The following is a 14,147-nucleotide window of genomic DNA, read 5'->3' on the forward strand; positions in this document are numbered from 1 at the left end:
GCACCTTGAAGCGTACCTGGAGAGCTGCCTTCAGCTCAGTCGTCAACTTATCTTGGCTCTGAGTGGTGACTAGAGCTGCTTTTTGGTGAGAGGGAGAAATGATGGGGTGGACGACTTCTTCCTTCTTACTGTCATATTGCGGTTTTCTCGACAGAGCATCTGCTAACAAGTTCTTTCCTGCTGGGATGTGTTTAAAGTCGAATTTGAACCTTTGGAAATATTGTGCCCGGCGAACTTGCTTAGGGGATAACCTCCGATGGGCTAAAAGAGCTTCAAGGTTTTTTATGATCAGTCCAGACCTCGAATGGTATGTCCCCCCCCCCTTCTAGGAGAGCCGAGGTGGCGCAGTGGTTAGGGTGCAGTATTGAAGGCCCGCTACAGCTGACTGTTATCTGCAGTTCAGCGGTTCTAATCTCACCGGCTCAAGGTTGACTCAGCCTTCCGTCCTTCCGAGGTGGGTGAAATGAGGACCCAGACTGTGGGGGGCGATATGCTGACTCTGTAAACCGCTTAGAGAGGGCTGAAAGCCCTATGAAGCGGTATATAAGTCTAACTGCTATTGCTATGTCTCGAGGTGAGCCTGCTCCACCTGATTGCGAATGCCTCTTTCTCCCAAATGGGCCACCTTCTTTTGGTAGGGGTGAGTTTCTTGGAGATATAAGCGCAAGGCAAGAGGTGGCCTTCTTTAGTTTTTTGCAGTAGTACTGCGGCTATTGCTACATCACTGGCATCCATCTGGATTATAAATGGTCATTCTGGGTCAGGATGCTGAAATATGGGCTCCTGGGCAAGGAGCCATTTTAATTTCTCAAAGCCTTTTTGACAGCCCATTGTCCACTTTAGTGGTTGGTCAGCTTTTGGCTTTGTTGTGGAAGGACCCGTATTTAGTAGCTCAGTTAATGGTAGGACAATTTCAGCGAAAGTCGGGATGAACTGCCTATAAAAATTTGCAAATCCAAGAAAGCTTTGTAGTTGTTTGTGAGTACTTGGAGGCTTCCAATCCAACACCGCTTTTTACTTTTCCTGGATCCATTTCTACTCCTTCGCTGGAGATACGATACCCCAGGTAATCTAGCGAGGCCTTGTGGAACTCACACTTTGACAATTTTGCGTACAGCTCGGCAGCTAGAAGTTTTTTCAGAACTTGACGCACTAGTTGAGCCGAGGTGGCGCAGTGGTTAAACGCACCACTACAGGCTACTTCAGCTGACTGCAGTTCTGCAGTTCGGCGGTTCAAATCTCACCGGCTCAGGGTTGACTCAGCCTTCCATCCTCCCGAGGTGGGTGAAATGAGGACCCAGATTGTTGTTGGGGGCAATATGCTGACTCTGTAAACCGCTTAGAGAGGGCTGAAAGCCCTATGAAGCGGTATATAAGTCTAACTGCTATTGCTATTGCTAGTTTCACATGTTCTTCTAGGGTCTCAGAGAAAATCAAGATGTCATCCAAATAAATGAGTACTCCGCGGTACAGGTGGTCGTGAAGCCCCTCATTTATGTACCGCATGAAAACTGTGGGTGCTCCTTGTAGTCCAAAATGCATGACTTTGTACTGGAAGCTTCCCAGGGGAGTATTAAATGCGGTTTTCCACTCATCCCCTTTTCGGATTCGTATGCGGTCGTGGCACGACAAAACCGCGGTCCACTAAAGCGCGCCCGATTAAAGCGTGTCGCTGACGTCATCAGCAGCGCGACAACAGCGACCGCGGAGAAAAAAGGGCGCTTTAAAAAGTGCTTTGAAAGCAAGCCGATTCACGTTAAGGTAAGGGTTAGGTTTAGTGTTAGGTTTAGGGTTAGGTTAAGGGTTAGGGTTAGGTTTAGGGTTAGGTTAAGGGTTAGGGTTAGGTTTAGGGTTAGCATTAGGTTTAGGGTTAGGTTTAGGGTTAGGTTTAGGATTAGGTTTAGGGTTAGGTTAAGGGTTAGGTTTAGGGTTAGGTTAAGGGTTAGGTTTAGGGTTAGGTTAAGGGTTAGGTTTAGGGTTAGGTTAAGGGTTAGGTTTAGGGTTAGGTTAAGGGTTAGGTTTAGGGTTAGGTTTAGGATTAGGTTTCAGGGGATTAGGTTTAGGTTTAGGGGTTAATTTTAGCTTTAGCGCTCACAGCGTGCTTTTTTCGTCGTGCTCTGATGACGTCAGGTACGCGGTTTCTTTGAGCGCGCTTTAGTCGAACGCGGTTTTGTGGTGGAACCGTATGCGGTAATATGCCTCTCTCAAGTCCAGCTTGGTGAGGATTTTGCCTTTAGCCAAGTGGTTCAACATATCTTTCATGAGGGGGAGAGGATAGGCGGTTTTTTTCCCCCGCATACTGCATTCAAGGCTCGCAGATCTACACAGAGGCGAACTCCGCCATCTTTCTTTCCTCTGAAGAGCACTGGGGCCGCTACTTTCGACTTGGCTGGTTCAATAAAAAAACCCTTTTCAAATTGGTGTCGATGTACTTCCTCAGTTCAGTCATCTCCTTGGGAGTCATAGAGTACATTTTTTTGGTTTCGGTAAGGCTACCCCAGGTTTGAAGTCTATCGCACAATCTGCGGGGGGCGGTGACGTGGAAGGTAGTTTCCGTCTTCCGTACTGAACACCCCCGCCAAGTCCCAGTAGACGCTTTGACACGCGTTGGATCCCCGGAGGTTTGGTGTCTGCTGCGGGGGCTTCAGATTCCAGATGGTTTTGGGCTGTTGGTTCTAATCGTTCCCGGGTGGCCTTTAGGCTCCACGGGTGGTAACGGCCCTAAATCAATGATCAATTTTCTAACACCGTCCTCCCACTTGATAGTAGGTGCCCACTTGTCCAGCCAAGATAATTTACTCCTGCATTTTAGGAGCTACAACGAATATGAGGAACTCATAGTGGCGGCCTATCTTCAACTTTACTAATTTGGTGATCTTTGTGGCCGGAGCGCCCCCAATTATGGTTCCATCTACTTGCTCGAATCGAATAGGGTGGGTTAGGGTGCGTATACCTAACTACTCCACTATTGACATGCTGATTAAGCATCTGGTGTAGCCGGTGTCTATGATCGCCCCAACTTCCCCTTCTACCCCTGTTCTGGACACTTGGAGTTGGGATTTTATGGTAAAGGAAGGAATAGGTGCACTCACCATTGGTTCGTCTTCGGCATTTTCATCCTCCTCTGAAGTGCCAGGGGCTTTTTCAATAACAGGGCTCTCCGCCTCCATTGGCTGCTGTAGTAAACGGCTCTTTTCGGGTCCCTTTCTGGATTTTTTCTTCATCGTGTTGGCAGGTGATTGGCGCTGTTGTGGAACAGGAGCTGGAGCCAGGCATCCTGTTGCTCTGTGTCCCATCTGACCGCATCGGTAACACTTTATAAAGGCCCCACGAGGGGTTAGTGGAGGCCTTTCAGCTCTCTGCCTCTGCGTACGTTGGCCCAAAGGTTTTTTTTGGCAGGGGGTTCCAGTACCAGGCTTTCGATAGGTGTTAATCTCGTGGACTAGTATGATTGCAGTGGTGTACCAATCTTGGAGATGTCCTGGGATGCCCCGTACGGCACAAGCTTCTTTTCTGCTTAGATGTGTTTAAAGCCGAATTTGAACCTTTGGAAGTATTGTGCCCAGCGAACTTGCTTCGAGGATAGCCTCCAATGGGCTAAAAGAGCTTCGAGGTTTTTATGATCAGTCCAGACCTCGAATGGTATGTGTCCCCCCCGCCCCGCTTCTAGGAGATGTCTCCAGGTGAGCATGCTTCCAGAATTGGGATAATGTCAGCCTTCCAAATGCCATGCAGAATTAAATCAGAGTCGAAGGCAAAACTGTGCTTAAAGTTCTAATTTAATAAGACAGGCATGTTGGCATCGTGCTGCGGGATCCCAACTCTGGAAGTTGCATCAGGATCCCACCCAGTTAAAAGTTCATGATCTTGTCCCGCACACCCACAGTCCATCACATGGTCCAATCTTCTTCTTCTTCCGCGCTGGCGTCTACACCCAGCTGCTTCCGGTCAGGTGCAAAGGTTTGGGAGACAAAAGATGACCTTGAGGTTCTAGAAAGGAATTCTTTATATTTTGAAAACAACACGTTCTACCCCTTGCTAACCCCCCCCCCCTTAATGAGAGTGTGGCAGGCCAAAGATTCTTAAAGGAACCGTCCTTTTAAAGTCTTTTGTGGCTCGTTTTATATCCTACCTGGGTTCACACACACAGTCGAAGTTCATGCCGGCAGGTGTTAAAATGTGGGAGAAGAAACGCCGGATGTGAGCGAAGGGCGAAGGTTAAAGGGTACTTGAGAGACCGCCTGCTGCCAATCACCTCCAATAGACCGATCAAATCCCACAGATTAGGCCTCCTCCGAATTCCATCCGCCGGCCAATGCCGACTGGCGACTACCCGGAGGAGAGCCTTCTCTGTGGCTGCTCCGACCCTCTGGAACGAGCTCCCCGTGGAGATTCGAACCCTCACCACCCTCCAGGCCTTCCGCAAAGCCCTTAAAACCTGGCTGTTCCGACAGGCCTGGGGCTAAAGAGCTTTTGCCCACCACCCCCCTCGAATGGTATGGTTGTTGTGTGCTTTTAAATTGTGTATTGTTCTGTTCGTCTTTTTTTATCCCTTATCTGTACCCCCTTCCCTTGACTTGGATTGTGAGCCGCCCTGAGTCCCCTCCGGGGAAAAGGGCGGCATATAAATGCAATAAATTCAATTCAATTCAATTAAAACGAGCGTAAAACCAGAAGGGAGCCTCGTCCCATGGCGAGGTGGCCAACAAACAGGTTTCATCAAGGAATAAAAGAAATGATGCTCTAAAAATAAACCAAGATGTTGTAAGATAAGGAGTGGGACTGTCAGCTTTTCGGCTGCCGTTGAAACGGGGAGGGGGGGGCATGGTATTTGGGTGGGGAATCATGATGTACCGGAGGAGTGTTATTAGGACTTATTACGGCCATCTCTCTGCACATGTGGAAGAAGGGAGCTTCCCCGCCGAGGCCAAATGTCCGGCATTCCAACCTGATGATGCTTTTTGAAGGCATCTCCCACCTGACGGTTGGGTGAATTATGATTGATTGATTTAATTGATTGATTGATTACATTTATATGCCGCCCTTTTCCCCGAAGGGGACTCATAGATTGGACTCATAGATTGGACTATGGACTGGGGGCGCCAAGGGGAGGGGATCGAATCATACATGATATCCATTGCTTTCGCGCCTTTTTTTACTCAGACTCAGCTTTGCTTTGCTACTCGTCGTTTGTAATTAGTGAAAGTACACTTAATTCTGAAGTGGTTTCTTTCTTGATTATTAAACGAAGGAGCACCTGGCAGGGTCGCGGGGGGGGGAGGGGAGGGGGGGGCTTCATTTGTTTCATCTTGATCTTTCTTCTCCAGGAGAGTCCTGAGGAAAGAAATCGAGAAAGGAAGAAGCAGCTGGAAGGTGTGCGATTTTGGGGAGACCTATGGATAAGGAGGCAAGTAGCTATCGGCAAAGCATAAACCACATATTTTTGAAGCGGGGTTCATGGAAAATATAGGGAGTCCTCGACTTACGGCCATCTTCTTCTTCTTCTTCCTCCTCCTCCTCCTCCTCCCTTCCTTCTCCACTTCCCTTTCTCCTTCTCTTTCCTCTTCTTGCTCCTCCTCCTCCTCCTCTTCTTCTTCTTCCTCCTCCCTTCCTTCCCTTTCTCCTTCTCTTTCCTCTTCTTGCTCCTCCTCCTCCTCCTCCTCCTCCTCTTCTTCTTCTTCTTCTTCTTCTTCTTCTTCTTCTTCTCCTCCTCCTCCTCCTCCTCCTCCTCCTCCTCCACCACCACCACCACCACCACCACCTCCTCCTCCTCCTCCTCTTCTTCTTCTTCCTCCTCCCTTCCTTCTCCACTTCCCTTTCTTCTTCTCTTTCCTCTTCTTGCTCCTCCTCCTCCTCCTCTTCTTCTTCTTCTTCTTCTTCTTCTTTTTCTTCTTCTTCTTCTTCTTCTTCTTCTCCTCCTCCTCCTCCTCCTCCACCACCACCACCTCCTCCTCCTCCTCCTCCTCCTCTTCTTCTTCTTCTTCCTCCTCCTCCTCCTCCCTTCCTTCTCCACTTCCCTTTCTCCTTCTCTTTCCCCTTCTTGCTCCTCCTCCTCCTCCTCCTCCTCCTCCTCCTCCTCCTCCTCCTCCTCCTCCTCCTCCTCCTCCTCCTCCTCCTCCTCCCTTCCTTCTCCACTTCCCTTTCTCCTTCTCTTTCCCCTTCACTCAACGATTGCGGCCAGGAAAGTCGTAAAACCGGGGCACAAAACTCACTTCACAAAGGGCGTCGCTTTGCAACGGAAATTTGGGGCTCCGTGGTGGTTCGTAAGTGGAAGATTATCTCGTATTTATCGACCTTGGCAACTCTAAAGATGGATGGACTTCAATTCCCAGAATTCCCCAGTCAGCTGAGCGGGGGAATTCTGGGAGTTGAAGTCCACTCATCTTAAAGAGTTGCTACAATTGTGGAAGCTGGCCTAGACAATCTCCAACCACCTCTCCCCCACCCCCCAAAAAATTCTCTCTGCCTCTTTCCCGTCTCGTGGTGAGGGTTTCGAAGGAACCCTAAAGGTCATCTAGTCCAACCCCGAACTCGAGGCAGGGTTTCTCATCTCCTCTCCTCTTCTTCTAGATCTTCCTGGTGATTTTTTTGCTCTTCTCTGCTGGGTCGCAAGCCCTGGATGGGGTGAAGGATGCCAGGAAGATATTCCGAGAAGTGGAAGGATCGGCTTTGAGGAGGAAAAAAAGCTTGAGATGCGTAGGGCCAGAAAATCAGAGCAACCCTGGTAAGTCATGTGATTTCCCCCCCCTCCCCTCATCGAACAAAAGGGGGTTGGGCCAGATGATCTCTGAGTTCTGTTTGAACAAGAGTCCATGAAAACGAAGGTCGGGTTAAATGTGGGAGTTCCAGTCCTTCCTTAGCTATGAAATCCGGCTGGGTGACTTTGGGCTAATCACCCGGAGACAGTGGATTCTAACCTCGTCTCAGGCATGGAAGCTGGCTGGGGGGCTTTGGGCCAGTCCCCCCCCTCTCTCAGCTCAATCCAACCTTACAAGGTTGTTGTTATGGAGAAAATAGGAGGAGAAAGGTATGTTGCATAGGTTTGCTACCTTGAGTTATTTGTAAAAATGAAGGTGGGATAGATAGATAGATAGATAGATAGATAGATAGATAGATGATAGATAGATAGATGATAGATAGATAGATAGTTTGATAGATAGATAGATAAATAAATAGATAAATAGATGATAAATAGATAAATAGATATAGATAAACAGATAAACAGATAAATAGATAGATAGATAGATAGATAGATAGATAGATAGATGATAGATAGATAGATAGATAGATAGATAGATAGATAGATAGATAGATAGATAGATAGATAGATAATGGATGGAGGGATAGAAGGAAGGAGGGAGAGAAAGAGAGAAATAGACAGACAGACAGATAGACAGACAAACTGATTGATTATGGATGGAGGGATAGAAGGAAGGAGGGAGAGACAGAGAAATAGACAGACAGACAGACACACAAACACACAAACACACACAAACACATACCAGTAGATACTGGTAGGTAGGTAGGTAGGTAGGTAGGTAGGTAGGTAGATAGATAGATAGATAGATAGATAGATAGATAGATAGAGATAGATAGATGATAGATAGATAGATAGATAGATAGATAGATAGATAGATAGATCTAGATGAAAGGAGGGGGGAAGGGAGGGAGTAAGAAAGAGATAAAGGAAAGGAGGGAAGGAAGGAAAGAATAAAGAGAAAGAAAGGGAGGGTGAAGTTAAGGAAGAGAGAGAAAGAGAAAAGGAGGAAGGAAGAAGGGAGGAAGAATCGGAAAGGAGAGGGGGAGGGAGGGAGGGAGGGAGGAAGATGGAGAGGGCAACTTTTAAGCCTTACTCATTGCTCATACTGCAACCATTCCAGGAAAAAAACAGCCTCTTTCTCACTCGCTCCTCTTCCCCTTTTCCCCCCTGCAAGGACCCTCCTCCTCCAGGAAACCCGCCCCTTGCCCCAAAGGGAACTATCGCGTGGACAGGGACAACTGTGACGAGTGCAAATCTTGCACAGGTGAGAACGGAGAGCAGACAGGAGGGGGCGGCCGGCAGGAGCGAGCAGTCGGTGGGCACCCATCCGTGGCACACCAAAAAGTGTTGCGCGGACGTGTGTGCCTGTGTCCGAATCGGACCCCATGCGAGGCGGAGGGGGATTCTGGGAAACTGGCACCAAAGCCCCCCCCCCTTTCCCCAAAACAATGCCGCCCACTCCCCGGTGTAAATGGTTTTGGCCCATCGAAAACGCTTTCTTTTGCAGCCGCTAACACAATTGTGGTGCGGGAGTGCCGAGACAATTGGGACACTGAGTGTGGTTGCGCCGAGGGCTATTTCAACGAAGCGAACATTCCCCGTTTATTTAGGTGCATGAAATGCACCAACTGCAGCGCCCAGAACAGGCAGACGCTGCGGGCCTGTAAGTGCACACGCGCACGGCGTTAATTTTAGTTTTTATTTCTGATTTTTCTTTTAAAAAATTAATTCAACAATTAGAGGTCTGGGCAGCCCTTGGCGGACGACCTCAATCGCGCGCCAAATTTTCCCGTGGCTAAGTGGGGCAGTCGTTAAATAAGCTTGGGTCTCCTGTTACGACTTTCCTGGCCGCCGTCGGCAGGCGAATCGCTGAACGTTGGTTTCGTGAGTGCCGCGGGCCCCGTTTGGCGATCTCTCTTGCCGCCGCGACGCGAAACGAATCGCGGCCGTGAGTAACCGTCAGGGGGAAGAGGCTGGAAATGAGGCCGAAGGCTTTCCCAAGGAGACCCTTTTTCGTCTTTGAAGGTGCCTCAGTCGACGACGCCAAGTGCGGATCCTGTTTTTCCGGCTTCTGCGAATCTGGAGGCAACTGCAGTCCGTGTCCTCCGTAAGCCACACACACCACCCTCAGCCAGTTTGGGGTGGGGTGGGGGAGGATTTAGGGTGTCCCGACCTCAGAATAATGTATTTTATTTATTAATAATGTATTTCTTTTATTTAGAGAAAGCATTGTGGCCACCTCCACAATGGTTACTGATAGGAACAGCCCGACTTCCCTGTAAGTGGATATCCCCCACTCCTCCCTCACCCCTCCAATCTTCCCCACATACACCCTAATGGTCCCTCAGCCCACCCATGGTCCTCGCCGTACCACCACAATTGAGCCAAAAATCTCCATTGCTAAACGAGTCAGTGATCAAGTGCAGTTTTCTCCCATCTTACAACCTCTCTGGCCCCTGTCATTCAGTGAATCCCTGCGGTTGTTAAGTGAAGAACGTGGTTGTTAAGCGAATTTCCCCCTCGACTTGGCTCGTCAGAAAGTCGCCAAAGGGGGAATCATGTGATCCTGGGACATTGCGAGCGTCGTAAATGTTGCTGAGTTTCTGAGCGGGGGATTCATTTAAACACCGCAGGATTCACTGAACAACCTCAACGATTCACTTAGCAACCGGAGAGAAGGGGGGGAAAAAAGCCCGGCTCATTGAAGCGCCACCTCGCATAGCGATGGGATTTTTGGTTCCCGATTGGGTTCATAAATCGAGGACTGTCTGTGAACCTCCTAATTATTTCTGCGATGCAAATCCCGTCTTCACCCAATGCGCGCGGTAGGATTCGCACCCCGTCCACTTCATCCCGTTCTAAAGCAACGCTACCTTTCCTAAAACTAAGTTTTCTCTCCTAGCGGGATCTCTCAAAACGAGCAGTGCAACGTGGTGTGTAAAATCGGTACGTAATGTCGGTGGTTATTTTCCCCCCCCCTCCCATTTGTGGCACGCCGAAGCCACGGTTGACGGAGATAGTTAGAGAGCCGAGATGCAGGGCTTGTGGGGTGAGGCCTAGGCAAATTTGTCCGATTGGGATGGGACACCACCATGAGATCCCAGAGAAGGAGGTTAGACTTTGAAGCTGAAAAACACCTTCAAATTGTTAGGTTTGTCTTGCATTTTATTTTACATTTTTAGTTTGGTTTAGGATTTCATTTTATTCCAGTTCACATTTTTAATTCCTTTTAGTTTAGATTTTTTATTTGATTTTAGCTTTTTTTTTAACTTCATCTTAGATGTCTATTTTATTTTAGATATTTCTCTTACTTTAGATATTTTATTTTATTTTGCTTTAGCTTAGATTCTTATTTTGCTCCATTTTTACACTTCGTTCTATTTCAGATATTTATTTTAGTTTAGATTTTTGCTTTATTTCACTTTGGCTTCTTATTTTAGACTTTTCGGTGTTTAATTTTCGATTTTGTTTTATGTTTTATATGAGTCTTTTTTTTTATTAGATTTTTTTTACTTTTTAGATATTTGTTTTGCTCCGCTTTGGATTTTTATCTTGTTTTGGGATTTTGATTTTAGACATCCATTTCCTTGCTTTACCTTTTGGTTTTATTTTATTTTAATTTCATAGAGGAAACGTTTTTAACTCCAGGGTCTTGCAAGCAAGCTGGGGGAGTGGGGGGGGGGCGGAAATACCCCAGACATGTTTGCATAATCAATCTGATATTTAATTTTTCTGCCAATTGAGAATAGGGCGTGGATCGGCTGACCCGTGGCTCCTGGAAAATGTGGGGGGGGGGAAAAATCTTGATTTTACTCTTTTCCTGGTCTCAGCTCTAGGTGGTTCTGTGTGTCTCTTCATCCTGGCCGGAGCCCTGATTCTCTATTTTAAGAAAAGGAAAACTCCTTCGGTTCAAAAGCCCATCCCTGCTCCGAATATCTACATTAACAAACCCCATTTTGGTAAATTTTTTCCCCGATTATCGTTCTGCTGTTTATCCGCTACAGGTAATCCTCGCCTTAACCAACTGTCAACTGAGCCCTGATTTCGTTTTAGATTTTCCTCTTTATTTTAAGATTTTATTCCAAGCGAGGCAATTGCCAAGCAAATGTTGGCCCCTTTCCTTGCCACAGTCGCTAAGCAAATCACGGCAAGTTAAGTGCGAAGCGTATCTGTGTGTTGTCGCCCCCCCCCCCCCCCCGTGGCTGGTCAGAAGGTCGCAAAAAGGGGATGGCGTGTCCCCTGGGAAAACCGCGACTGCCATAAATACGAGTCGGTTGCCATGAGGCCGAATTTTGATCAGCTGGGGGTCAAAGCGGTCGTAAGTGTGAAAAACGGCCCTAAGTCTCCGTTGTCATTAAAGGAATGCTTGTATGAGTGGTGGGGTGGCCTATAGGTGGGGAAGCTGCTCGGGAGGCTGTGAGTTCGGTCCTAGGGAGAGGCAGGTATTTCTCTCTCTCTCGGCACGATGAGAATATATCTGATGAACAAAACTCCGCTCTGGTGACAGGAAAGGCATCTGGCCAGTAAGCACCCAGCTCCATTCAGTTGCCCAGACAAGGGATTAGGTGGTCATTAAATGACAATTTTTTAAAAGAATAGAATAGCAGAGTTGGAAGGGACCTTGGAGGTCTTCTAGTCCTACCCCCTGCCTAGGCAGGAAGCCCTACACCACTTCAGGCAATATATATTAAACCAATGCTTGTAAATTGAGGATTACCTATTTTGCACTGCCCGTTGCTCTTGAGAATGGAACACTCCAGACGTCGCTAGCGGAGATCAAATGGCGTTCATGGCTTGTTTCCAGATCCCAGCCTGATGGGATCTGTAATCCAACCCATCTGGAGGGGCTCGTATTGGGTGTGTTAGACTGGGGTCCCCAGTTCCGTAAGCCAGTGGCACTGATTTCCCCGCTGTTTTCCAGGCAGTCCGGTCTCCTCCCTCCCCGAGTCAGCCTTGCTGGTGGACAAAGCACCCGCGCCATCCCGCTCTCTACAACAAGGGCGGCATCTCTACACCGTCATCAACGCCGTGCCCGTCCGACGGTGGAAAGAGTTTGTGAGGGGCCTGGGGCTGCGGGACGGAGAAATCGAGCTGGTCGAACTGGAGCACTCTCAATTCCGCGAGCAGCAGTACGAGATGTTGAAATGTTGGTGTCAGCAGCGGGGCGCCTCGTTGAAGGCCATTTTGGACACGCTGGAGGCCATGCAGTTGGGCGGCTGTGCCCAGGAACTGAGGGAGAATCTGCAGGTGGAGCATCTCTGGTGTAACCCGTAAGGCTGACGGCAACGGGGACTGTCCTCGTACGGGGGGGGATACGTTGCGGTCGAGTCGGTGTACGAGCGGCGGAATGGGACAACTCATGTGGCCATGACCATCTCGCCGCAGTCCACTCGCCGCAACGAACTCGCCACGGTCATCTTGATGCAGCCAACTCGCCGCAGAACAAGTCTCCGCGAGAAAATTCTACACGGGATAACTCGACACGATAAATGTTACCCGCCAATGTTTCTTTGACATTATTTCCATTTTTGTGGGAAAGGGTTTAGTGGAAATGGTGCTGAAGGAACTGTGGGCGGATAACACTTATCGCGTTGAGTTATCCTGCGTGCAATTATGATTGTAGCGAGTTGTCCTAGACCCCCCATGAGCGTAGCGTTGTGGATGTACGGTGCCACACTGGAAATGCTCAGGACCAAACTCCAAGGGACGGTACCCGGTTGCTTGAACCCTCGGCCTCGTTCACAACTTGCTCGTTTGTCTTCTGTGCAAAAGATACTCCATGGATCTCCTTGCGAAGGGAAAATACGAGCGGACCGCGGGTGACGCATTACCGATATCGACCGAGCCGTCAAAAACATTTCGCCCAACGGTGGGCAACTCAATACCTTACTGGAAGAGCCAACAATCTTGTTTTGCCTGACAAAACAAGATCTGTCCGATATTACGCTAAACAACTCGAGGTATTACTTGAATTTTATTAATGGTGTTTCTTTATAGAGCCGAGGTGGCGCAGTGGTTAGGGTGCAGTACTGCAGACCACTTCAGCTGACTGTTATCTGCAGTTCACCGGTTCTAATCTCACCGGCTCAGGGTTGACTCAGCCTTCCATCCTTCCGAGGTGGGTGAAATGAGGACCCAGACTGTGGGGGGCGATATGCTGACTCTGTAAACCGCTTAGAGAGGGCTGAAAGCCCTATGAAGCGGTATATAAGTCTAACTGCTATTGCTATTGCTATTGGAGGGTTCAGGCACTGCAACAGATAGTAGTAGACATTGTATGTCACGTTTAATCTGTCCTTCAGGAGCACGAGGCAACGATATTCTGGGGAGAGCAGGGTTTTTTATTGTGAATCACAAAAAAAATTAGACACAGAAGATTCATCTTCGGACTGGCCTCAGTCTACCCATCTGCAGAAGGGGCAAAATGCTAATCTTCCAAAATGTTGCAGGGAAAAAGATGGACCCCTTTTATCTCTCTATGACAAAAATGTAAGATTTCACTGGGTGAAATTCTGCATCGCAGGACGAAACTTTTTCCAACGAGGAACGTAAAAACAAACTAACTTATGGAATGCGCCCCAAATCCGTGAGCCCCCTCCCAATTCCCATGGAATTGAAATTCGGCAATAAAATCTCATGTTTCCTAGGGTCCACAGCTGATCTTTGACCAGCGCTGAACAGTTCAGCTTTTTTTTAGCTGTAGCTGTGAGTGCAGGTAGTCCTCAACGTACGACCACAACGGAAGCACAGAATGTCCGCTGCTAAGCGAGACAGTTGTGAAGGGAGATCCGCCCCACCTTACACCCTTGCGTGCCACCGTGGTTGAGTGAGTCATTCCGTTAACAACGGGATTGTTAAGTGGATCTGGCTTCTTCATTGCTGGGTCGCAAAACGGGATCCCGGGACACACACACACCTGGACCGTCATAAATCAGAGCTGGCTGCCAAGTATCTGAATTTTGGCCGCGCGACCACGGGGAAGCTGCCACAGTCGTGCGAACAATGAGTTGCCAGTCCCATTTTTCAGTACCGATGTTCACTTCGGACGATCACTAAGCAAAGGGTCGTAAGTCGAGGACTGCCTGCATCTTTCTGAATTTTTAAGAACTATCCCAGGACATTAGCAGTTCTGTCCTTGTTGTGGACATTGAAGAATCTGGTAAGGAAACGGATCACCTGGGCGAGTGGCGGGTTGCACTTACCTTCACGACTGGTTCGCTGATTGCGTGCACTTTCTATTGGCCCACACTGGGCGCCCGCGTGCTACCCACCACCCCTGCAACAACCAGCTGATTGTCGGTGCCCGCGCAGGCTTTTGCCATAAAAGCAGGTATAGAATGCAGAGCCACCGTACCAGTCCGTTCTCAGCTGCTCCGTGTCACTACCC

The 14,147-nt window shown here is 48.5% G+C and overlaps 1 protein-coding gene and 1 long non-coding RNA gene across 2 annotated transcripts; both read left to right on the forward strand.

Annotated features, from left to right (window-relative positions):
* Nucleotides 1-6,569: 6,569 nt before the first annotated feature.
* LOC148042620 (uncharacterized) lies at nucleotides 6,570-8,524 on the forward strand. Its single transcript, XR_015695099.1, has 3 exons — nucleotides 6,570-6,724; nucleotides 7,935-8,024; nucleotides 8,268-8,524. It is a non-coding gene; the product is annotated as an uncharacterized LOC148042620 (long non-coding RNA).
* A 960-nt stretch (nucleotides 8,525-9,484) lies between these two features.
* On the forward strand, nucleotides 9,485-12,903 carry TNFRSF25 (TNF receptor superfamily member 25). The gene is made up of 4 exons (XM_087702461.1): nucleotides 9,485-9,585; nucleotides 9,663-9,706; nucleotides 10,591-10,719; nucleotides 11,682-12,903. Exons 1-4 carry the CDS (start codon nucleotides 9,485-9,487, stop codon nucleotides 12,032-12,034), a joined length of 627 nt encoding a protein of 208 aa, XP_087558587.1. The 3' UTR covers nucleotides 12,035-12,903.
* Nucleotides 12,904-14,147: the final 1,244 nt, after the last annotated feature.

The sequence above is a fragment of the Thamnophis sirtalis genome, unplaced genomic scaffold (genome assembly GCF_051295495.1).
Source record: "Thamnophis sirtalis isolate CommonGarterSnake01/CBP01778 unplaced genomic scaffold, rThaSir2_p1.2 scaffold_15, whole genome shotgun sequence".
Taxonomy (NCBI): Eukaryota; Metazoa; Chordata; class Lepidosauria; order Squamata; family Natricidae; genus Thamnophis; species Thamnophis sirtalis.

Coding starts and splice junctions, on each gene's coding strand:
- TNFRSF25 (XM_087702461.1), top strand. CDS start 9,485: ATGGGATTTTTGGTTCCCGATTGGGTTCATAAATCGAGGACTGTCTGT. Junction 9,586..9,662: donor GTCTTCACCCAATGCGCGCG/GTAGGATTCGCA, acceptor TTTCTCTCCTAG/CGGGATCTCTCAAAACGAGC. Junction 9,707..10,590: donor CAACGTGGTGTGTAAAATCG/GTACGTAATGTC, acceptor TCCTGGTCTCAG/CTCTAGGTGGTTCTGTGTGT.